General features: G+C 43.5%; 1 protein-coding gene across 3 annotated transcripts in view; it reads left to right on the top strand.

The window, feature by feature from the left end:
* The window catches only part of hdac4 (histone deacetylase 4), a 108,486-nt gene extending 84,866 nt beyond the window's left edge, over positions 1-23,620 (top strand). For all 3 annotated transcript variants that reach the window (XM_079169897.1, XM_079169896.1, XM_079169898.1), the window contains 7 exons: positions 577-696; positions 796-893; positions 7,807-7,925; positions 8,670-8,803; positions 17,796-17,880; positions 18,127-18,268; positions 18,627-23,620. In XM_079169897.1, coding sequence (XP_079026023.1) covers positions 577-696; positions 796-893; positions 7,807-7,925; positions 8,670-8,803; positions 17,796-17,880; positions 18,127-18,268; positions 18,627-18,666 — 738 coding nt within the window. In that variant the 3' untranslated portion in view covers positions 18,667-23,620. The remainder of the gene's footprint in view (positions 1-576; positions 697-795; positions 894-7,806; positions 7,926-8,669; positions 8,804-17,795; positions 17,881-18,126; positions 18,269-18,626) is intronic.
* The last annotated feature ends 1,001 nt before the right edge of the window (positions 23,621-24,621 follow it).

The raw sequence follows: 24,621 nt of genomic DNA, 5'->3' as shown, positions 1-24,621 counted from the left end.
GGTCAGACGCTGTACAAAGTATTTTTTCATGAGAAGGTAGGACAAAGCCTTCGCCGTGTCTAGGAGCTCTGCTCTTCAGCGGCGTCCCTTGCTGGTCATGGCCATTCCCAAAAGCCTTTGAAGGGCCTTTTCATTTCCTCTCCGTCTGTCGCAGGGCGACTTTTAGTGCAGCGAGTAAACTCGTTGTCATACCGCTGCAGCCAACAGCGACATTTTTAGGATCAGCATATTAAAGCATTCTCAGGATGTAGACAATGTGGATGTTTGCGAAAGTGAATGCCTTTTTGAAGTTGAGGGTTTTATTGAATCCTGCTGACCATCCCTTCTTGACATCACAGCAGGCTGAGATACAGACTCGACTGTCTGGCAGTATATTGCAGATGTATAGTCTGAGTGTCCTTCAGCTGGTCTCAGTGCAGGTGCAGGAGTTGATAACCCCGTCTAATGTGAAACTTACTCATTTTCAAAATGACCTGAGGTCCTTTTGGTGACAAGACAGCTATGTCCCTTTGTCCCTCCACACCACACTGTAAGGTTTCGCCCTAACCAGTCCCTTTCTTACCTCCATGTTTCCAGGATGTTCACCATGGCAATGGCACCCAGCAGGCCTTCTACGCAGACCCCAGCATCCTCTACCTGTCGCTGCATCGCTACGACGATGGGAACTTCTTCCCCGGCAGTGGAGCACCTGACGAGGTGGGAAGTAGCGCCAGTCTGTCTCTCTGCCGGCCTGCCACTCCTGTCGCACAAAGTAACCGAGTCATGTTGGTGTGTGTGTGTGTGTGTGTTTTGCAGGTGGGCAGTGGAGCAGGTGAGGGCTTCAATGTGAACATGGCCTTTACTGGAGGACTGGAACCTCCCATGAGTGATGCAGAGTACCTGGCTGCGTTTAGGTGAGACACTGACTGCTACTTTAGAGACACATTGCGACTGAGCGGCTGATATCGTGGCGCTATCTGCCCCGAAAGTGACTTGGAGGGAAAGCTCCACAGCAAATAGCTTTGACAAATGATCCATTGAGGGCTGTTGAGTAGGTAGGGAGCTCCTCCCAATGCCAGGCCTGATTTCTATTAGGTCCACTTTCTGGAGCTATTTATAACCTCACACACACACACACATGCAGATCATAGACACACTACAACCGTGTACTCACCACAGACTCTTTGAAGATGAGTCCGTGTTTGTGACTGTGTCTATCTGGCCCCGAGCCAAACGCATCAAACCGACAGGCCGCTGTCTTCTCGCAGCTTTCGGCACGCAAGCCCCCGGAAGCACACCGTGGCCCCGTTAATGCACCCCAGACCCCTGTGTGCTCTCACTCTCCCGCTCCTCACTTTTTATTGTCTCTTCTCCCTTCATCCTCCTCATTCTACCCATGTGTGCCTAATGTATCGATGACAACCGCCTATTAAACGTATATCATTCTGCCGATATTATTTATAATCCATCACTGAAGCCAGTAGCCAGAGCGGTGTGCTTCACACAGATGTTCTTTACTTCTATATTGATACACAAAGCAGACACAATATGCACACACGTATATGTATAGAAATGAAAATGAAGATGTCCCTTTTGAATTTTAAGGATTGGTAATGTCTACTACAGCGCTAAAACACACAGTGTTGCTGGTTTGCCAGTTTACACTTAAACGTTTATTTTAAATTTGTGGATAATAACAGATTCATACTTGCTATTTTGAAAATGGTACTCAAGCCTTTTTAGTTTGCACTTCCATGAAGTTGGTTGACTCGACGCAGACAAATTGAAAAATTGAAAAAAAAGCTGAGTAATCCAGACTTTTAGTGCCCATGTAGATCCCACTACAAGAAAACACTTGATCCTGCTGTAATTCCCATAATGCAACTCGTAGTATCTTTCAAACAGACATACTCTGGCTCCTAAATGCACACCTCATCTCCAGTTTGTTATGCAGGCTTTTGGTTAAAACATTTAAGTCTCAAACCCAAAATGAGATTACGGTGATGCCGGGTTATTTCTTTAGAAACTTTGGAAAGCCAGAGCCTTTGACTTTGTGTAACTGCTTTCACAGGCTGCGTAGTACTCCTTGTGATATAAAGACTGTATTTTCTGCTTAAAATTGGTGGAGTACCCCTGTAACTCTCATAAGGGCATTGCTGGAGATGTTCCATCTGTATTTGAGTCGTTCAATGTGTATTTAAGTTGACCAGTTACGCACTGCGCTTTGGTTTCACCAGCCCACTCTCTAAACATCAAACTAACCACCTAAAACGTAAAACAGTAGTTTTGGTATGCGTGTGTTTGTTCAGGACTGCATGCATCCATATACTATATACATGTTGAGAGGCTTGTACTGCGTTTGTGTGTTCTGTTTATGTAATTTTGGGTTATTAAATGAAACATGATGGAAAAGATCCAAAGTGAAAGAGAACGTATGTTGTGGGCGTGTTATCACCTCAGGCCCTGGCACTATTAATCCCCCGAGGCTATAGCAGGTTTGGACAATTCATAGGCCCCGCAGGACAGCAGCAAACCTGTCTCACAGCTCATAGATCTACCACACGCAGCACAAAACATGGTTACAGATACTGGATAGTCGTGTGTTTATACAAATACACATGCAGCCCACAAGCTCAGAAATGTAGAAAGCCCCGATTTAAGCTTCCATGAAGATGCATGAAAATGCACAAAAACACAGAGAAACAAATGCTCACACATGCAGCTTTTACATCAGTGTGCGTACACATTTACAATCACATGCACGCATGGACACCTGATACACACAGCCTCTCTCTCTCTCTCTTTCCCTCTTTCAATCTCTGTGTTTATCTGTGTGTTGTGGTCCTCTCCTTCCTCCCCCTCCGTCTTCGGGAGGGGATGCGTGCCGTGCAGCCGTCACCTTCCCATTCTTTCGCTGGCCTGTGCCACGTTGCATTTGCAGGGGATCACGTCTGAGCCTCCAGAAAAGCACAGAGAAAAAAGATAAGAAAATTGGCCCTAATGAAAACCAGAAGCACCATCTCTCTCTCTCTCTCGCTCTCTCTCTCTCTCTCTTTATTTTTCTCTCTCTCTCTCTCTCCCCCCTCCCTCTCTCCTCATCCTCCTCCTTTCACTCCCTCTTCTGCCATGAACTTGGAAAGACGAGAGAGGAGGAGAATTAAACTTAATTCAAACCAGCTCTCCGCAGCACCAGATGACAGGGCTTTGAAGTGTAAGTGTGCGTGTGTGAGTTTTGTGCTCTCTTATTCTCCCTCTCCCGCTCTCCTCTACTTCTTTTTTCTTCTTTTTTTTATGAACGGTGGAGGAAAGCCTTGAAACTCTGCAGTTTAACCTTTTCTTGACTGGTATGATGAACACTACTCCCTCTAAAGGACAGAGATTATATTTTGTTCTAAAACACCTGGCTCTTTACTCGAACCTTTCCAATGATGACTGCTCAAGCCCTAGAAATAAGATGGTAATGGTAATTATCTCTAGTAAATATTAGAAGATTTTCAGAATGATGATATATCTGTTTGGCAGAAATGAATAGAATATTAGATGATTAGATAATTAGTTTATTCTACTATATATTGACAAACCTAAGGAATTTATACATGTTAGAAGCCTGGAGTACATTGGACCAGAAGGCATAATCAAGATGTGGAAAAGGATAAATTAAGTACCGGAGCAATTACACCAATACGAGTAGACTCTAGAGAGGAAGTTTTCCTTGGCTCAAAAAATTAACACTACGCCTTAAGACCTACTGCTGTATTAACCTGTTGCACTTGAAATCATGTTGGATGACGATTTCCAAAAACCGAATGTGCTCATCACAACCAGAAGAGGAATAATTAGTCGGAGTGGTCTATAAAAACACAGTCGATGCTAAAAGGGCAATGGGATATAGAGATGGTGGTCATTTCCTTTTTGGAAGTGAGAATGACGTTTAACCTGTCTGTGTTTGTCACACAGATTCAAGTTAGATGAGTCTCATCCTAATTAGTCTCTCATCATAGATTTATTATTTGGAAGTCCTTTTTTACTGAGGTTTCTAAAGTCTGAGAGAATAACCCTGATGATGTCAGGCTTGCATTGATTTCGACCACTCTTTTTAATCAGTCTCAAGACCGACATTCCCATAAACTGATACTGTGACACATGCAGCCTGTTGCTAGGTGAACTAAACAAAGGTTTGCACTACATGCTTACCCAAGTAATTCCACTCCTATTAAGATCTGGCTGAGGGAGAGCCGGCAGTGGTTTAGATCACAACCTGTTTACTCAGGATGCCCACGTAGCTCGTAAACTCTCCCCTCCCTTAATTAACAGAGAAGCTTTTTCATCTCCACATACATAGTCTCTGATTCACACATAATTAGTCTCCCCTAAAACCACTGGCTTCCCTTCATGCCAGTCTGCTAATTGATTACTGTGGGTTTCTATTTCCCTTAAATGTCAGGATATTGTTCCAGAGCGGTGGGCCTGGAACTGATGACACCAACAGTTTTCACCGTGACCCAAACTGTCTGTTGTCTGTGTTCAAGGTTGGAGGAGGGGCGTGGGGGAGCCCTCAGTGCTTCAAGTATCCTTGGAGGTCAAGGTTTCCCCCTGCGCCGCGTGTCAGCCCACATGCGCGCCTGTGGTCAACTCCTTTTTAATGTGGGGTCTTTTATGGCCCAAATGTTAATGGGACAAAGCTGTGTGTGCGTATGTAAGTTTGTAAGTAGGCGGACACACACGTGCGATGAAATCTGAAACTGGAGCTGAAAAATATTTACTTCCCTCAGCAGCGTGGTTGTTCATTTCACATAATTGTCATAAAGGTCTGATTCAAACAAAGGATCATGTTCCCTTTGTAGACACATTTGTACCTGCCGTAATGCTAACGGAACAATTTTCAATCTCTATTTATTCATGTCCTTACTCACTCGGTCAAATCCATGTTTTCTTCCTCGACTCCTCCCCTACAGGTTAAGGCCATGCCCATTTTCTTGCCCTGTATATCTTTAACTCACTCACTCAAGCTTTTTTTCTTTGTCCTATTCCTTCATCTTCCTCACATGACGTTTTCCTCTGAAATATTGCCAGATGCACGCTAAGACACAGTGACGCACGCACTCAGTGTATCCTTTCTGTCTGGGACTACCAATAAGCTCGGAATACTGCCCTCCCGCCTCTCCCTCAGACAGCTGTGTGTACGTATGGGTGTTGTGGTGTGGTGGGGTGTGTGTGGTGTGCGCAGTTTAGGGTTATAATTTGGTGGTGAACAAGAGCTGGAAAAACCGGTGGCCTCCGGAGTTCAGGGCACGCTGCTCCCCCACAGCCAGCAAAACCAGCACCGTGTTCCTGAGGTCAGCAAAGTACAGAGGACCTGCGATGGAACCCTGTGGTACTCCGTCACTCGTAGACCTCACCAAAACACCGCTTGCCCGAATATCCCAGACCGCCAGAAAATTCCTCTGCAAATCTAAGAGAACCACTTGTTTTGCCATCTGGGGAGTCTATAACTATGTATCAACAGAGACCTAAACCAGATTACTATGACCTATTATACTTCTATACTATACGAAGTTGATAAAGCCTCTACGGTGCCAACTCTAGTTCAGTGATCAGTCAGTATCACTGATTCCTAATTAATAGATACCTTTACAGATACAGAAAACCACCAACAGAACACAATGCTGTTGTGTAAACGCTTTTAGAGCTATTTATTTACCTGATTTATATTTGGATACCTTTCCGTCCTTTAAAAAAGTTGTGTTCAGCCTCGTAAAAGAATGAAATGAAGCTGATAAATTCAAACTAGTCTATGTGATCTAATATAATCCTTCTGTGAAAAAAACACACATTTTTTCGAACCGGGTCACCATGAAAACCGGACTGGATTTTCCAGCCACAACGTGCAGTGAATCATTACACAGTACCCCGCTGTTGATTGGATTTATGTGCATGACACATTGCACACAAGCACTCCCTCCCTACCAGCTGTCTGTAAGAGGAAGGTTGTACACAAACAGCCCTCATTGACCACACCCATGCAGCGTTAGAATTACCCTGCATAATTAACACACATGATACGCACACATGCAATTATATCTGTCCTTCCGTTTCCCCTTTTTACTTGAGGATGTTCTAGTGTATCGCTGCCTCCAAACTTCTTTCTACTTCAAAAAGTGTATGCTGTAATTTTCTCTGCCACACACATGCTATACATACAAACTCATTAGGTGGATGTTTGCTTTGAAAACCATGAAAGGGAGGAAAAGCCATGAAATGACTTGAAAATACACCAACCGATATACAGCAATAGAGACAATAGCCACCACAATGTATTTAGCTTGCCTGTACCAAGACGATCATTCTTCTTGTATCACAATTTTTTGATTATTTTGCAGAAAAGAGGAATTGTGTAAAATATGTGTTATGGTATGTGTGTACTGCTGGTCCCTCTTGAATCTCTCTCGGTTTACTTTGACACAGTTAAATTGAATGGAAACATGGTAGATAGGGTTTAATTGTAAAAACTGTTCAGATTCACACAATAGGTCTCTTGAAATCTTGAAAACCTGGCTCATCGGGCTCTGTGCTTTTGATTTGACTTTTGAGTGGGTTGCATTCGCAATATATATTTAATGCATTTTGGAGCAGTTTGTGTTTGGTTGAAGCGCAGTCATCCTGTCATTCAGTCAGCCCATTAAATAGATGTTACTGTTGCAACTGCAAGAATCTCCGTTGATGAAGTGAGTTTTTGATATGCCTGCTTCAGAAAGATGGTACTCAACAGGGTAAATTGGTGTGGAGACTGCAGCCCAATCCCAATCTCCACACTCACGGACCCTCTGTCAAATCTTAGAGCGTGTGAGGGCTCTCTGGTAGACATTTTGAGCCCTTTATGAACACTTTCCGTAAGTTTGTATTTCTGCAGACTTTGCCCAAGGGAATTACCCACAATTCATAGCAATGTGACTAAACAGGGGGTTTCCAGTGGAAGCATGGAGGAGGTAAACAAAGAGGACGGCACATGGGTGTTCAGCCTGGAATATTACATTTACTCAGAAACATTACATATTAAAGATTGAGCATCAAAACATAAAGTCAGAAGAATGGAAGCAGAGACTATATTACACAGATTTATTCATCAAACATTTCATTTTGTCATTTAGGCTGTTTTCATAAAAATGAGTAAATCTCATCTTGTGAGGAAAGAGCCCGTAAGACGTTCAAATCGGGGAGTAAAAAGTTTAAATGAATACCCACAACTGTCCATAATATGTTTTTACATTGTCATGGTAACGTGATATGTTGCAGCATAGGGGGGGGGGCATTGGGATTGGGCCTGCACCTCACCAGGTGTGTGTTTTTGAGACACTGATGCTGCATTCCAAATGACATACTTTTTCTCTTTACTTTTAGTACATGCTGCAGCTGCGCTTACAAAGTGTTGCGTGCAGTATGCATTCAATTTGGACATACTACTTCGTCATAACATTGCACCTTGAACTTTGACCCTCTTCCTCATGTATCTTGCTGGCTTGCACACTACAACGTGTGACTGGGTACAGTAGGACATCCTGGTATTTTTTACATACTGCATTGGACATACTATTGGGACAAACTGAATGTTTTTTTGCCATCCTAAAATGTGCGGTAGTACGGGTACTGGAACGCACAGTGAATCTCTGCTTTCTGGCCTTCCTGAAAACCAAATTCATGCATCACTTGTTTTCAAACAACGTGTTCTATATACAGTAAAGCCACAATTATTGGATAGAGATAGGAGACTCTTATGCAGCCTCCACCGTAAATACATTATTTTTGTTGACGTTGTTTTTTTTTTCCTAGGACGGTGGTTATGCCTATTGCCAACGAGTTCGCCCCAGACGTGGTTCTGGTATCTTCGGGCTTTGATGCGGTAGACGGACATGCTCCACCCCTGGGAGGATACAAGCTGACAGCCAAATGTAAGTGCTGACCACGGTTACCCTGTTAATTATTCTTTTTTTTTTCAAAAGCCATAGATAAAAATTCTCTTCAGAACTTTAAAAGATGCACACACATTTGAATGCATGCCCTCCAGGTCCTCACTCATGATGTTCACATCCCCCTGCCTGTACAACGCAGCACAGTATAGAAGGACAGAGCGGCAGACGCGCACAAACACACGCCTCTGTGTTTATTTTGTGCCTCCGACTTGCGTATTCAGAACGAGACCTTGGCGTGCCAGGAAAGAGATTTTCTAAAACCATCCCGCAGATCTCAAATAAGACCAGGGGTCTTGGTGGTTAAGGGGGTGATATGGGTGGTTAGAGAGGATCGCAGGAAGAGGGGGATATGGGGAGAATTTAGGGGAGAAGAAAGTATGGCTGAATGCATATATTAAAACTCCCCTCATCCTGAGAGCAAAAGATCAAAGACTGTGACCGAGCCTAAACGCAAAGCCGTACTTATTAAAATTAAACCTGGCTCATATTATGGCTTGTTTTTTGGCCCCCAGTAAATCCACAGTGCGCTTTCTCTCCCTCCTCCTCCCTCTGATGCAGTCACCCCCTTTTTCTCATCCTCGCTCAAACCCCCTTTTTTCTCTGTTTTTTTTTCTTTGATCAATATCCAAAAAGGAAGTTAGAGCTTGAACAGCACTGCTCCCCCCGTCTCATTCCCCCCCCCCCCCCCTCCTCTTCTTCTGCTGTCATTTCCTTTGTGTCCAGGCTTTGGCTACCTGACCAGGCAGCTGATGGGTCTGGCAGGCGGTCGGTTGGTGCTTGCCCTGGAGGGAGGTCACGACCTCACGGCCATATGTGATGCCTCCGAAGCCTGCGTCTCTTCTCTGCTTGGCAATGAGGTAAGACGACAGCCAAGAGACTACGAGCAAAAATAACCTTGAGCGAGGTACTAAGACTGGACAAATACATTTGGAATTGTGGACTAAATCTATGGCTGGTGTGAGATTAAATAGGGACTGAGGTTTACGCGGGGAGTTATGTATACATACCACAAAAAGCCCGTTTAGAAATGATGACCTGGTTAGTCCCTGCAGCATAAATTGGCATATTACTGTCATGTTGGCTTTTTCCCTGAGACTGTAAGTTCACATTAATGCCAGCAATAAGGTATTCAAGGCAACCATGTTGATTCAGAAGTCTGTCCTAATGAATGCATTAATGAGCTTGATTAACGGCAACAAGAGTGTAGTGTTTAATTGCGTCGAAGTGAACATGTGGGGCACATGAAGAGCATCTGGTTTATTTGTGTTGTCAGCTTGACATTTTCAGAATGCAGTTGCACTCGTGTTGCTTGTCATTTTTATTCCTGGCTACATTTCCGGAAGCAAATCCTTTTGTCTGAGTTTGAAAGTCAACATGCTACAAATAAACATAAAATGTGTTTTGAGCTGCGGTTGTTTGAGATAGTTCTCCATAATCAGTTTATTGCCTGTGGGGCAGCAGCAAAACACCTGTCTTGTAGGTGTCTGAAATACTTGTTGCTGCTTCCCCCGTCCACATCAGTACATTGCTTTGCTCCCGTGCCCGTACTCTTGTCTGTCTCTCCAAACAAGAGGCGTGCCGACCGCCATCTACTGTAGGTAATACCCTGACTATGGATAAGTGCCTCATACAAACCCACTTCAAAACACCCAAACTATTCCTTTAAGCTAGAAACTTCCACCTCTTGCCTTTTAATATTGACATCCTTCGCATTCACATTGAGATTTTGTGTCCCCTGACTGGGTGACTCACAGGAAAGAATGACTTTAACTGCCAAACAGGTGCAGCATAACGATTTGATGGCCCGGTTACATAGATATATAGAGTTAAAAATACCGGACAAGCTTGCATGAAGAGGAGCCTCTGAGAACAGTACTCATTTATCTGGGCCAAAACCATCTTCTCTCCATGTTACGCTCTCCCGACGACTCAGAGAGGAAGTCTACGCCACACACACACACACACACACTCGCACACTCACACCACACGCACATACACGTTAGAGGGAGAGGATTTCCAGGCAGAAGGTTAATTGTGGGAGTGTGTAGGTTGGGCCGAGGAACTGAACAAACATCGGCTCTCGGTGATTCATGGCGCACAACAGAATAGCAACTCCTCACAGCCGCCCACTCTTTTCTTCCAGCTAATGGAGAGGCTGGAGTGCTTTTTTGGACGGGCTGCTCAGTCTCATTCCCCCCCCCCCCCCCCCCCGATTAGGCGTCCAAGATATCTCAGTGCATTTATTTTTAAATGACTACTGAATTGTCGTACTGAACGGAGATTATAGAGCTTTAGGGGAAGAGAAGGTGTGACTGTTTGTTTGCGCACATTCTTCTGCACAAACGGAGTACAAGCACACTTGTGTCTCTAAAGTCCACTAACTTGCTGTTTTGTTCACAATCCATTTAATCCCTGACCACTAATGAACAGGGCAAAAACTACGCATTTGCTTGTAGAGAGTGAGATGGATGTTTGATACTTCTATTTCGGGCACTTAAACCTTGCAGTTATTTTTCTTGAGTGTGTGTGTGCTTCTGTTTCTACACAAAGAAACACACAAAGCATCACGTGTTTACCAGAGATATCTTTAGAAGTTTCTTGGGAATAACTAATTCAGCATGAAAAAAAGCATAAAACAAGGATCGACGAAAGAAATCTTAGTTGACTTGGCCCAAAATGACAACGAGGGGGCAGCCCGAGTGTTTTATATACATTCCCAACTGTATTTAAGGAGGTCTATTTGTGATCCCACAAGACGTGTTTTTGAGTCATCGTGAGTGGAAGTCATGTTTCAATTCAAGACAATACAATGTGAACGCTGGATGCAAATTTCACATGTCTGTGAGCAAATTCACTCCTTAAATAATGAAGAAGTAAAGAGAGCAACTACTGTTCTACTTGGACCATATTTGAGTTAAGTTCATCAACACCAAGAATGCCAAGTAAGAAATCACCACACATCACGAATGAATATCTAGACAGACACTTTATTTTGAAAGAAATGGACCAAGTCTCAAGTGTTGTTGTTGCAGGCCAAGCCACGAGCACACCCTGAGTGTCAGTTGCATTGGAATGGCTACTGTACCTGCTAAAGCCATTATCGTCTGTCCAGTGAGACGTCCACAGCAGTTACACTAATGCACATGGGTCTACACTTCTCATGCGGTACATACAATACCTCACAGAGAATCAAGTGATGTTGTTGGACTGCATTGTGGACATCATAATATGGAGTAACAATTGGTGTGGAAACATGAAAGATGGTCAATTTCTTGGGACAATTAAAGATTGTTGCTCTTGCCATTGTCTTTGTTTTGAAACAGACTAACATCAGTGATCGTAAAGGTAATGCGACACTAATTCAGAAGTCAGCAAACAATTTATCCATTGGACAAAATACGTTTTATTTCCGTCTTGATTTTAAAACAAACCAAGCCTTTATAGATAGAAGTTATGGATTGGATATGTACTTCTATGTTTATCTCTGACTCTGTATCTGCCTTGTTGGAGGTGGTATCTGTACATTCCTCGGCCTCTTGTTCCAGCCCTGCAGACAGCTCGAGCTATAAATGAGTTCCTTGGAATCGTAAAAAAAAAACTGCATGGCCCAGTTCCATGTGGATCTTGGAGACAGAGCAAAACAAATAGAACAATAACATAAGAACACATTAATAACAACTCAGACACTGTGACCAACCAGCCCACTGTTGTGTGGAACATGAAGACACTGACCACTGCAGACAGATCAACCATGCAGGAACTTAAGAGTGACGCTGGTCATACTGGAACGCGAGGCAACGTTAATAACCCTTGAATGCGTCCTCTTAAGAGGAAAGCACTGCTACGTGCCAAAACCAGTCAGAGACAACTAGGTTTTGCGGGAAATACACAAAACTAATTACTTGTGTTTACCTGCACTGTGCCCACCAATGACTCAAAGTCATAGAGTAACACCGCCATTACAGCTGGTAAGGATTCGGGAATTCAAGGACACTTCAGCAGGGCGGATGCTTTTCGCTGTCACGGAGGTTCGTACTCAGGACTTCCAGTTTGAAGGACGCTCTCGTTACTCACAGCACCGCCCTGCTGCAAAAATAATGAATTGGATCGGGGGGTTTGCTTCTTGGGTTTCAGCCTGCAGAGCGCCGGCCTCAGCAGGGGTTTGGAGGAGGTCACTGGATGAGTGCCATAGGGAGCTGCAAATGTGAAAATAGGCAGGAGGCAGGGAGCGTCAATTGAATCAGCCCTGCAGGACGCCCCTCTCACCCGGGGCCCCCTCACTGGTACACATCTGAAAATGGTTACTCTCACACCTCTTCCAGCAGGGTCACCCTGGGCCTAGGGATCAGATAATAAAGGGAAATGGAGTAATCATTTGAAGTAGGAACTATTGTTATACAGCAGCTGCACAGAGAACGGTACCTATGCAGGTCTTCAAAGTCTGGAAAGGTATAAATTATTAATCATATACAGGTTTTTAGAAAACTTTGAGTGTTGTACATAGAGTATTTTACAAAAATCAGTCGGATATTATTACTGATATGCATCATATTATATTTAAATCTTTTTTAGAAAGTGACATATTTGTTCAGAAGATTTCATCTAGGAAACCGTGAATAGAAACATTCAGAGGTATCATGATGAAGGACCCTTACAGTAAGAGATGTGCAGCGTGCCCCATGAGCAGAAGATGGCTGCGATAAAGGGACGAACAAAGCAAATGTAGACGTTGTTGACTTGAAGTAAAGACACAGAGTTCTCATGACTTGCACCGGTTGGCTTTTTGGCAGCAAGTGATGTCAGCTGTTTGAACAAAGGCAGATCATTCAATTGTGTGGAGCTTTGATAACTGATAGCAAATGGAAAAAAAGAGAGGCTAAAATGTCCCCGATCAGATCAAAATGGCAGGAAGCAAGTGTTTTTATCATAATCTCAGCGAAGGTCTCTGTAATGGACTTGGAATGTAGCTGGAAAACGTCAGTGAGGGACTGAGCTGGAGGGAGATAAAAGGCCTGGTGCTTTTTTTTTCTTTTTTCTTTTTTTCTTTGCTAATAATGTCCGGCAATGGCCTCAGATGGCGACTAGAATCACAATAAGAAACAGAAGACTTCAAAAATAAATCAAATATGAGGTCTATGTAGCCTCCCCACCAGGTTGACCAACAAGGCAAATCTGGCCAACAGTCAAATGAATTTTGGACTTGTTTGAATGTGTCCACTGAGTGGGTTATTTCTAGAAGATATATTTGAGTTTGTGCGTGTGTGTGTGTGTGTGTTGGCCGACAGTGAATGGAGCGAATGAGTAGGCTCAGGCATGGGACCACAGCTGGATTAGCTGGTCAGCTGTGCTTTTGTTTATAAAGCATCAAAACCGCCCGAGGTTTTGTATCGTCTGGAACTGTCCAGAACCCAAGACGTCACCATAACTGCAGCAAATACTGTAGCATAAACCATTAAATGTAGCTTGAATGATACTGCCAGTAAGTCTTGCTGTTTTTTCTACCTGTTTGGACTAATGGATGCTATATTACAATAAGTACAGAAGGATTTAAAAATACATTTAGAATTGACATATTGCCACAAAGCCCACAGACAGTATCTTATATTCAGTAAAAGGCCTATATGGTTAAGAAATCATCACGTTTATTTTATAATTAATGCTCTTGTTGTTTGGCATTTTAAAGAGGCAGACTTTGGCAGCCTTTACACTGGCGCCACAACATCCTAAAGGTGTTCCTTATACCCTCTTCACCTCCTGTGTACTTCCAGTGTTTTACTGCGTGCTAGTGTGAGAGAGATATATGCGCTTTTATTGGTAAGTTAAGACAAGCTTTGCCATAATGAGCATTAGGTTTCCTTTGAAAGCAGCTCAAATTAGCTGGGAAAGAGAGGGATGGAAATTGCTGAATGGATTTTACAGGCTCTTTAATGCACCCCCACCACTGTAGTGCGTAATCGTGAAGTCTTTTTAGTTAAATAGCTCATGAATGATGCATTGGCAACTACACCAGTCAACTCTGAACTCGGGACTAATTGATGATTGCTCGCAAACAGATGTTGGCCCGGTTCGGGGCACGGTTGTTAGCAATTATTTGATAAACAACAGGCTAATATGCTAATTGCTACCAGCTGTCAATGAGGTTACTCGGTGTGTTTACACTCCAGTTACAGTAAGACGCTCGAGTTCACCTGTACCCCTCTAGGGCCTGAGCATTCACCACCACCCCCCCCCCGACTACGAGGCAAACGTACACCTCTTTTCCCGAAAAGGTCACCCGCTTTGCACAATGCACATCATTACCATGTTCAGTTAGCATAACATAATCAACCAGTTTTAGTGACTGCCAGCATATGCACATGGACACAACAGTAAACAATGGGTGCCTTGTGCACTTTTCTTTCGCTGAACAAGTGGATTTCCTCCTCTCCCCACTGTTTTGGTTAAAGCCTCCCTTCTGGAATGTTTTTACCGGGGCACATTCCTCAATCTTGGCTCATGGCTTTCCATGTTGGCCCACGTCTGGTGCGTTAGACGGCCGTGTCACACAGTGAAATAGACTTCCTCAGAAATAAATCAACACAGTGGCAGCAAACCATCGTTACTCTGTCCCGGTCTCAAAGACTGCAGCACGTCTGATGGTTCGAAGATGCAGAGGTCCAGGCACAGCCAGGACCTCAAACTCAAATAAACAGAAATGTCGCCATGGATGATGTGGCAGACAAATGTGTGCTTGTATATAGGGCACATGCATGTCTGTGTGTTTGCCATACCTGTCAGGTGGGGGCCCCTGGAGTACTCTGACAAGAGCCATTAAAGTTTATAAGCGTGAGGCCCAGCTGTCAATCAAGCTGACAGGCTGCCCCCCTCCAACCCTGCTCTGAAATGAACCCCACGAAACCCCAGAGAACCCCTGACCCTGCTCCGACAGGGAGCTGGGTTAGTATGGTCTGGGCGGGGCTGAGCTGGGAATGGCTCAGGTTATGGTGAAAAGTTGGCGGCTGTTGCCTAAAGGTTTGAGAAGATTTGACTGAAAGATTGACGATTTGAGTCCCCGGAGTGGCTGGGAAACGTTTGGGATGGGAGTGATAAATAAGTACTGCTGTCTCCCCCCCCCTCCCCCACAATCAAAATGATCTGGACGGACTGAACCTTGCAAGTTCTCTAGAAGATGATCTCCATAGCTGACAACTCTGAGCAGCTCCCAGGTGTACTTGAGTGTAGATCAGACCTGCGTCAAAAAAACTGGAGTGATGTGGGAGTGTTGCTTCACAATCGTGAGCTAGAAAGTTCATTGACACCATTCAATTGAGAAAGTAATGAATTGGGAGTGTGCGCTTGGTCTTTATCTTCTGGTAACTTTTGCTGGACCTTGACTTTGAGCTATCATGTCAACATGCAGTCACTAGCAGGTTGATGGTGCTTTGCCAGAAGCCGCTGTACTTTAGCCAGTCAGAACACAGCATGACACTAAAGAGTTGCTCCGGTTATATCAGAGTTGAAATGGACAGTTAAGCTTCCAGTGGTTTATAGAAAACATAGATTGTGCTATACAAAGCAAGTGCTTTGTCATATGATATCGAAGGGAATGCCCGAGCCAATGGAAACAGACTAATGGCTACCAGACAGGTGTCTTTATTGTTATCTGACCTGTCTTGTTTTGATAAATCCCACATGTTATAGCAAGAATACTCATTGTGTGTACCAACATACATCCACATTTTTGTTAATAGAACAGCAGGGCGGTTCCTTGAGGGCTGATTGTATCTGTTGCAATGTGAAAAGAATGAGGTTGTGTTTGAGTAATTGTATGCATAAACTATTGAACTACACAGCGAAGTCCCGCCTACGAACGCAGACTGGCCAATCGTAGCGTAACTTCAGAGCCAGCTTGGGAAAGCTCCAACCAGTCAGAAAATGGTTTCAGGGTAGACGTTATGGACTAGTGATAGTCGTTGACTGGAGAGGTTGGGTGGAGATATACGTTTCTAAAGCATTACGTTTCTACGTAAAAAAAAAAAAACAAGAGCAGAGTACGTTAGCACAACATTAACTAGCATTAGCACTTATATGCTACTGCTAGCTACAGTGAATAAAGACCTTTACAGGAACAGTATTGTTCCTTAATTTCATTGTTTTCTGTCTTGATCTCCAGGTGATGTGCTGGTTCACTTTGAATACACTGATCTGTAGGCTTTAGCTTCTGTCTTTATCTTTTTAACCTGTTTTTCACGGCTGAAACAGTTTGACATCCTGGATATTTCCTTCAAATTCATATTGTAGACCCGTCTGTCTGCTTCTCTCTGAAATAGCTTTTTTGTTTTTCCAAAATATTATATTTCTATAGGGAGTCCAGTTAGTGACGGTGTGGGCTCCATGGTAGCTCTGACAGCTTGATGGAGTAGCAGCGGGGGCGGGACTAAGCGAAGGCTCAATCAAGCCCACTCCCCAAATTTTTTCGTCAGTTGATTTAGATGAGAGTGTCAGCCAAAGAGCAAATAACCCAATGCAAATATACGTGTGTCTCTGTGCGCACGCACCTCTGTCCGCTCCTCTGTGCATTATGTAGCCTGTCGTGCCACAGCAGGATTAAAGTATCCCTCTCCCCAGACTGCCTCTTGCCTCCGCCCCCGCTGACCCCTCCCACACACTATTTGTTTTAATTAAAAGAAAACTTCCAGCCTTGGCCAAGCGAGACGTACCAACGATGGCTTTTTCCTATTCTCTCTGGCGCTCTGCTCCCAAATCTTTGGCCAAACTGTTTTTTCTTTTTCTTTTTCTCTATGTCTCTCTTTACATGTTTCTCAGTTGGTCCTTTATTCCGTTGGGCTTATGATTGAGCAGAAAAAGGGATGCTTGTCGTCTGTGTTGGAATGTAGAGCTGAATGGGCCCGTTTGACAAAATGGGATGAGAAAGTGTCGTATGTGCAATCGGCCAAAGGGGAAATTGAATCATTCCGGGTTGGGGAATAGCCCTGTTTCCTCTGAATTGTGGCTTGGACAGTTTCGTGGGCTTAGCTGTGCTCCCTGAGGTGTGTTTGTGTTTGAGTGTGTGCATGAGCTAGTATGTGTCCTAAGAGTGGGACACAGCACAAAGCACACATTGTAGTTTGTGTCAAAGAGTAGCGAAGCTCTCGGTGAGTGGGAGGTGGTGTGTGCATCTGCACTTCTATTTTCTATTGTGTCAGCAGCTCCAGCTCGCTCCCCACCTCTTGGGGGGATTCAACACCGGGCTGTGGTCCACATTCAAAAGTGATCCGTTTAAACCAGGAGGGAACCGCATTAGTTCAAGTGAGGTTTCTGCTGTGATTTGGAGCAGCGCTTCTGAACACCTGTCAGTCACGTTCATAGAAATACACATCCGGCCGTAATAACTAAATTGGAGGAAAAATAAATGCCACGATACATTTAATGCACTTCGCTTATGTTCCCAGTAGGCATAGGTACACTGCCAAGTGGTCTGTCCTGCAACAGTTACCTTTCAGCATAAGTGTCTTAAAGTAATCTCAAAGATGTGGTTAGTGGATACTGCAAATCGCTTTTGGTGGAAAATGTTAGAAGGGTAAAAAAATAAGTGTTTTCATGTTATTAGGCCTGGGCCGGTGACAGCCATGTTTTTGGGTTCTTCGTCTCTCTGGTCCGTTCTCGAGAGCGCTATATCTCAGGAACACCTTTTAGGGAATTTCTTCAAATTTGGCACAAATCTATCCATCCTTGAGTCCACCTGGGCTAATAACAATTTTACAGGAATGTCTAATGGGACAGAATGACGAAGTGATGACAATTTGGACATAGATGTAACACGGAGGCAACAACCGCGAGGTGGTAATTCTATTTCTTTTGTTTTTTCAGTTGGACCCCATTCCTGACGAGGTGCTGCAACAGATACCGAATGCCAACGCTGTCCACTCTATGGAGAAAGTTCTTGAAATACAGAGTGAGTGGATTGTTTACATCTATTTACAGAATCCATCAGATTTTATTTAATTTAATTTATCTTACTGAATGACCTATGATTTAGGTTTTGGTCTGATGTTTTTAGCATCTGTAGATATTACATTTGTTAACATTCCACATGCAAAACCTGTAGAGCCACACTCATTAAATCTCTCTGAAACGAAGCGGACCGGTGTACACAGCATCTGTTGTAATTCGGCTTTTACCGCGTCCTGGTCGTTTGTAGGTAAATACTGGCGCTCGCTGCAGCGCTCCGCCTCCACACTCGGTTGCTCGCTGAGCGAAGCCCTCCGGCGCGACGCAGAGGAGGCTGAGACCGTCTCCGCCATGGCCTCGTTGTCCGTCGCCAACAAGCTCGTTGGAAAAAGGTACACGACGTCATCTATGTGTAGTTGTTCTCAATGACCTTCATTTAAAGGAATAGTTAAACATTTTCGTGGAATATAACATTGGAGGGGATTGGTATCAATCTTCTCTTCTAACTCTTGTCAAGAAAGCAAATAAGCGTATTTCCCAAAATGTCAAACTGTTACGATAATAAGGCAAAAGTCTCTCATCGACCTCCTTTCCAGCTGCTGCAGATATTTTTGGTGGTTTTGATGGTGACACCCCACCACCTTTCTTTGGCACTGTGGTTACTGTAATTTGGTTGTGTGCAGTTCTAAATTGTGGCATGTACAGTCCTTTACAGTAGTCTTTTGTTTACGGTGTCATCGTTTCCCCCAGGGCTGAAGAGGAACCCATGGAGGAGGAAGCTACTATGTAAAGAAACATCATCTTCCGTCTTCATCTTTGACAGTGTCCTCCCCCAGTGGGTGTCAATTTAAATGCCACTCACCGCGTCTTCACCCCTGCCACACACACACATGGCATGTGATTGTGGGTGCGAACGAGCAGAGCGGACAAAAGTGGCGCTCGGAGGAAAACGGGAACACTGAAGGCGAAGCGACGCATTCACTGATCAGCGGTGCACAGACTGATCAGCATACATGTGTTGCATTGTCTCTACAAGACCTTGGATGTAAGAGGAACGACTCAACCCCACCACAATGACAACCTCGAGTGCCAGTGCTTTTAAAACACTAGACATGATGTACTTTTTTTGAATGCCAGTCGGAAACGATCCGTCGTCGTCCGCTTTTCTTATTGTTCTGTTCTTTCTGCGCTTTATCGTCACCTTCACACCTTTCATCAAAAACCACCAGAGCTATTGTGATTGTGACTCATCGTGGATGAATCATCCCTGCTTTTTTAAGACATCCGGACAAACGGAAGTGGTCGAATTTCTTGCTGTTTACCGAGGTGGTTGAAGATTACAGATGAGAAACGTCAGCAGGTGTTCTGATTCCAAAATGACTGACAGTGAAAGACTGTGCGTCCGTGCCTTTTTTTTTTTTTTTTTTTTTAACCTGGTGGATTTTCTGTTGCCTTGACTTGCCTTAAAAAACAGGTTTTGGAACGAGGCCTCTTCTCCCCAAACCCCTCAAACTTTTCTCTCCTGGCAAGACATTCAATGCCTGCATGTTGTTGGCACATAGACTGGAGTACCTTAGCATGTTAACCTAGAATTCCCTGCAAGCAGCCTGCTGTCTCTCCCTGTATCTCCATCTTTCCTTGTCTGCCCACATTTAAATAATCTTATTTTAGAAGGTATAGTTCCCAGCCACAGGTTGGAGGTGGTTCAGTTTCAAAGGAAGTTCCAGGTTCCATTAGTATTACTCAGTGGAACCATGTATCAGATCCGGTCCCGTAGCCAGAGGAAACGTCTTGGAGGACCGGCTGCACCTTAGATACATGTTGTGACGACCCCTCCTGTGTGTCACATCGGCCCGGCCACTTCATGTCAATGTTGCATCAACGGTGGTGAGTGCAAACTTTTCTCAGTGCTCACAATGAGTTTCCATTCCTTGAAGTGGATCAGGCAGTCGTTAATCAGTCTAATGTTGAGCGATTCAGTGGCACGTAATGGGCGGGCATTGGGGCCGCCATTGGCAACTGGCCCGACCAGACTGGGATCAGCTGTTCTCAAGAGAGCAGTTAAGTACCATACTCTGAAAAGGAGAATCCTATTTTTTACATTAGAATCAGTCTCGCTTCTTGCAGACTAATGAGGAATAGAGGGGAATAACTGTTAACTCACACGGGCCAACGTGTTGAACCAGCCCTCGCTTTAAGACAACTGTGTCTCTGTGGTAACAATGACTAAACCACCTGGGATATTCCACAGGGTTGTTCCAGGGCTGCACGGGCTCCCACAGCTGGTTTAACGTCCTTAGTCCCGACACATCTGCTCCCCAAATGTCAAGCGCTACGAGGCAGGTGTGTGTACGTCTGCTCATACACAGTGGAGCACAAGCTGCTCTTTATGAACATTCTTGTGTTGACCCATATTTTAATAGTTATTTTCTTTTTATTAATCTTCCGTTTCTCTTGACCAGTGACCGAGCCAGTGGGACAAACCCATGCAAAATGATTATCCGTGCAACTTTGAATAGCACATGTAGCTCAGATTCGGCTCTGGATGCCGAATCCTCCCGACATTTTATCAAATCTACAAACTATATCAATCTTTCTTTTTTTTGTCAGAGCATTTGATTTATTGATTGCTGTCGGCCTGTAAAGAGACTTTCAATAAATGTATCAAAACAAAATGTTAAGATACTGTACATTACCTACCTTTAACTTTAACTAAACTGGTTATCGCAGCCGAACCCTGCTAGCCACACAGCACACCAGCCACCAACCGAGCCAGGTAAAAAGCCATAATTACATGCTCTTCTTTTCCTTTTTAAAGAACACATGTACAGCTTAATGTTGATGAAACTGTCCCTGTGTGCAGAAGTTGACTGTAACCACCTCTCCAACTTGTGTTTGGCCTCTGGGCAACTACCTTTCGCTCACCTTTGTTTCCTCTACAAGCTAATCATGTGTAATGTGTTTTGTCGGTGACCAGGAAACAGAGTGCCGTGGTGTTTACTGTTGTTTACTGTACATAGGGCACCGATCTCCTGAGTATTCCTGCCACACACGTTTGTCAATGACTACTCTACTTTTTTTGTTTTTTTTCATGGTTTTGCTGCCCTTTCAGTGGACTCCAGTGTCTTCTTTTTGTACCTTTTTAATGTTGCTTTGTTCACGTTCTGCTTTCTCGCTGTCTCTCTGTTACATTGTAAAGCTGACATACTTCACAACCGGTGAGGGTCCAGATCCTGTTTTTATGGACATTACGTGACTTTGTTTTCTGGGTTCAGGGTTTTTGTGGGAGGGTTGGGATGCAAATGTTTCTACTTTGTATAATGATGGACAATTGTGTACTTACTGTCTGTTCATAGTAGATTTATATATGAAAAGAAATGAGTATATATATATATATATATATCTATACATAATGAAATACTATGATCTTGTTTTTGAAGTTGGTTTTGAAAAATGATACTTTTGATGGGCCTTTTGTACAGTCGTCCCTCTTTAGGGTGTTACTGAAGACACTATTTACTGTGCTTGGCTACAGTCGGTTGCGTGTTTAGTGGCATTTTACCGGTTGTCCTTTTGTCTTTCAACACTGATGACTAGTTTTTGGCTTTATCCATCCCGTTGGTACCATAACACTGTTACAGCAGGCGTGCCATTGCCCTCTGCCCACACATTTAGGCACATATTCCCATTATTCCACTTTTTTTAGTGTTTTTTTTAGTTTGTGTAGATATATTATTTGTACAAAAACACATTCTGCCACCTATAAAGTTTCAGTATTTTTAATAAATGTGAGACTGAATTTGAAAATATGCATTCTACACATCGCAAAAGTGTCCAAAGGCGGGTTCTTACTCTTTCCTCAAGGTTTACAAGTTCAACCTCCAGCCCAAGAAAAATGGGATGGGTGTATTTGAATTGGAACATGGCCATGCCGTTAAATCACTCTCATGGGCCTCACAAATGACTTCACATGATCATCACTTACTTCCTTATCTGGACAAATGTCCTTAAGTTTTAATTGAGCTCAACATTCCTTTAAATTCATCTAGTTCACACATATAATCTCATTCATCAGCTCAGTGATGCCTCAGGGTTTCAGGGTGGCCTGTCGTTTAGCATATCCAAAAGATCGCAGGTGTTCCGTCCCAGCAGCGGCCCACGTCTTTCTGCCCTCACAGAACACGACGACTCCTGTACAAGGACCAAACGTTTTAACAATAATCTACTATCTACTGCTATTTCACGCTCGTGTCATCGGCTATTTTGTAAATGTACAACAACAAGGGAAAAAAGGATGTGAATCGGTGCTTGCAGTAGATTGTTTGCCATAAAGCTGGTTAGAGATAATTATGGTCTAGGCATTTGTAGAGGGGCATTATTGTGCATCCCATTTTTATTCCGTATGGTTTAAACTCATAGCCATGTGAAAGGTACGTGATTCTTCTGTACATTCCTTTTCTATCACACACCTACACGAACATCAATCTCTTGTATTTTTTGTAATTTTATCTTCTGGACTCTAGTCACATTGTTGTGAGTATACTTCATGCTTATAAACATGTGTGTGTGGTCGAGCTATCCTGAATATCACCTTTACTTGGATACGCTGACACGTAAACACATTTGGTGAGATGCTTTTCGGTAACCCAGCCCCAGAACATTCCCAGAACCTCAGCGCAGCGGTGCCAGTCGTGGGGTTTCTACTGCTGAATGCTTGGGTTTCTCAACAGGAGCCAAAACTAGCACTGTCTGGCCGCCTGTCTTCACTGTTAGTCTTAACACAATGTCCAGTAACCAAAAAAAAAAAGCAACATTCCATTCTGTTATAATTTCCGTGTATTAAGAGGGGCTATATCTTCATCTTTTGGTTTTAACGCTCGTAGTTCGGTCCAGCCGGGTCCGAGAACTGTTGATTTAGGTGGCCTGGTCTGACTCCACTCCATTCCTCTTTTCTCTCTGCATGATCCGTATGTCTGCATGCACTGCCTTCCTACCTACCTGTCTGTCTGTCTGTCTGTCTGTCTGTCTGTCTGTCTGTCTGTCTGTCTGTCTGTCTGTCTGTCTGTCTGTCTGTCTGTCTGTCTGTCTGTCTGTCTGTCCCATACCACATATCAGCACAAGGGATCGAGCACTGAAGGACGTTAGTACTTTCACTGTATCCAAATTGTCTTGTCTCTTTTACTGCTTTTTTTGTTTCTGCTGGGGAGGAGTTTGGGTTATTTCCATGTTGTGCTTTTACCTTTTAGCATATGGAACCATCGAACCTGGAAGACCTTTGTTGAATATTTTCCAAAAAAAGTAATACAAAAAAAAAGTATCTAGCACTTGTAACACAAACAATAGATTTTATTGTATTTATGTAGAAAAACGAATTGTTTTAGGGGGACGCTTTGTAAACTGCTACAACAGAATGGACTTTTTTTTTTTTCTTTTTTTTACTATACCGGGCAAGATGTGACTTTGGTGGACTTCTGGGAAGACATCTTTGTTTTTTTTTTGTCACATCTGGACTTATCAAAGGACTCCATCCAGGTGCCTGGTCATTGTTACGGTTGTCCATTTCCACTAAATAAGCCAGTTATTGCTATGACCACTGTGGTTCAAAAACAATCAGTTCTAGGTTTACATTATGTATAAAATGCATATTCTTTTTTCTTTTCTTTTTTTTATCAGTTATGTTTTTGACTTGTTCCACCGTTGTTACAGAAATAGTACATTTTTCTCGGGAACCTTTGCTCTAACATGTTGTCTTTGACATCTACAGTATAAAGTATTGTTTTGGAAAAACTGCAATGTCTGTTTTTTTTATCTATCAACGTTGTTGGTTGCTGGTTTTTGATTGTAAAGAAAAAGGCTCATTCCCTGTCAGGCAAACATGTGTCCTACTGTCAGACATGAAGGGTGGTGACGAGGAAAATCGATGCAGCGGCACCAAAGATACCAACCAAAGAACATCCTTTATAAAACATGGAACATACATTACCCACAATGCACTGGTGATAGGTTGGTTGGCGATTTGGATTTGTCATACTTGTAGCAGCTAATGTAGAGGAGACCGGGGGTAATTCTATCAAGAGGCAAAGCATCTCAAATTGCACCAATCAGAAACGAGACGGAGCCATGAAGCTCGTTATGGTCTGTGAGGATCCCTCTCTACCTGCCAAAGGACAAAGTGACGTCCCGTCATGTTTCGTGTTCAATTTAAATGTCTCTGTATACGCTAAACACTATATATGTTGTGGCATAGTCCATTAGTTAAATCTTTAGTTCTGGGGACCTGGGTTCAATTTCCACCAACAGCCCATTTCAAATCCAGAATCTTCAGTGTCCATGAATCAGGATGTCTGAAATTGAAATACTAATCACCTCTGCATACGGGGACTGATGATAACATTTGACTTCTAGTGTTTCCGTCACTGTCTTTGACTGTTAACAAATAGAACACAGATACAAGTTCCCTATACATAAAACAACTATCCTAATAGTTCAAGAGGTTTTTGAGTACTGACATTAAAACCAAACCTGTTACAGTTGCCCCCGGGCTCCCCTAGCCTCAAGCCATTAGCCTGGAGGAGAAATAAGGAACGGCTACAGAGGTCTGGTAAACTCACTACTTTCTAACTCCACATCTACAAAGTGTTTTTCCTTCTTCAGATCCAACTTACGAGATATCACCTGAGGCAATATATCTTCGTGCAGCTCCATCTGGAGTTGCAAAAGGCTTTATATGACTTTTTTAGCATGC

The sequence above is a fragment of the Pholis gunnellus genome (assembly GCF_910591455.1).
Source record: "Pholis gunnellus genome assembly, chromosome: 12".
Classification (NCBI taxonomy): domain Eukaryota; kingdom Metazoa; phylum Chordata; class Actinopteri; order Perciformes; family Pholidae; genus Pholis; species Pholis gunnellus.
The sequence above is the reverse complement of the archived record's forward strand: the minus strand, read 5'-3'. Positions and strand labels throughout refer to the sequence as shown.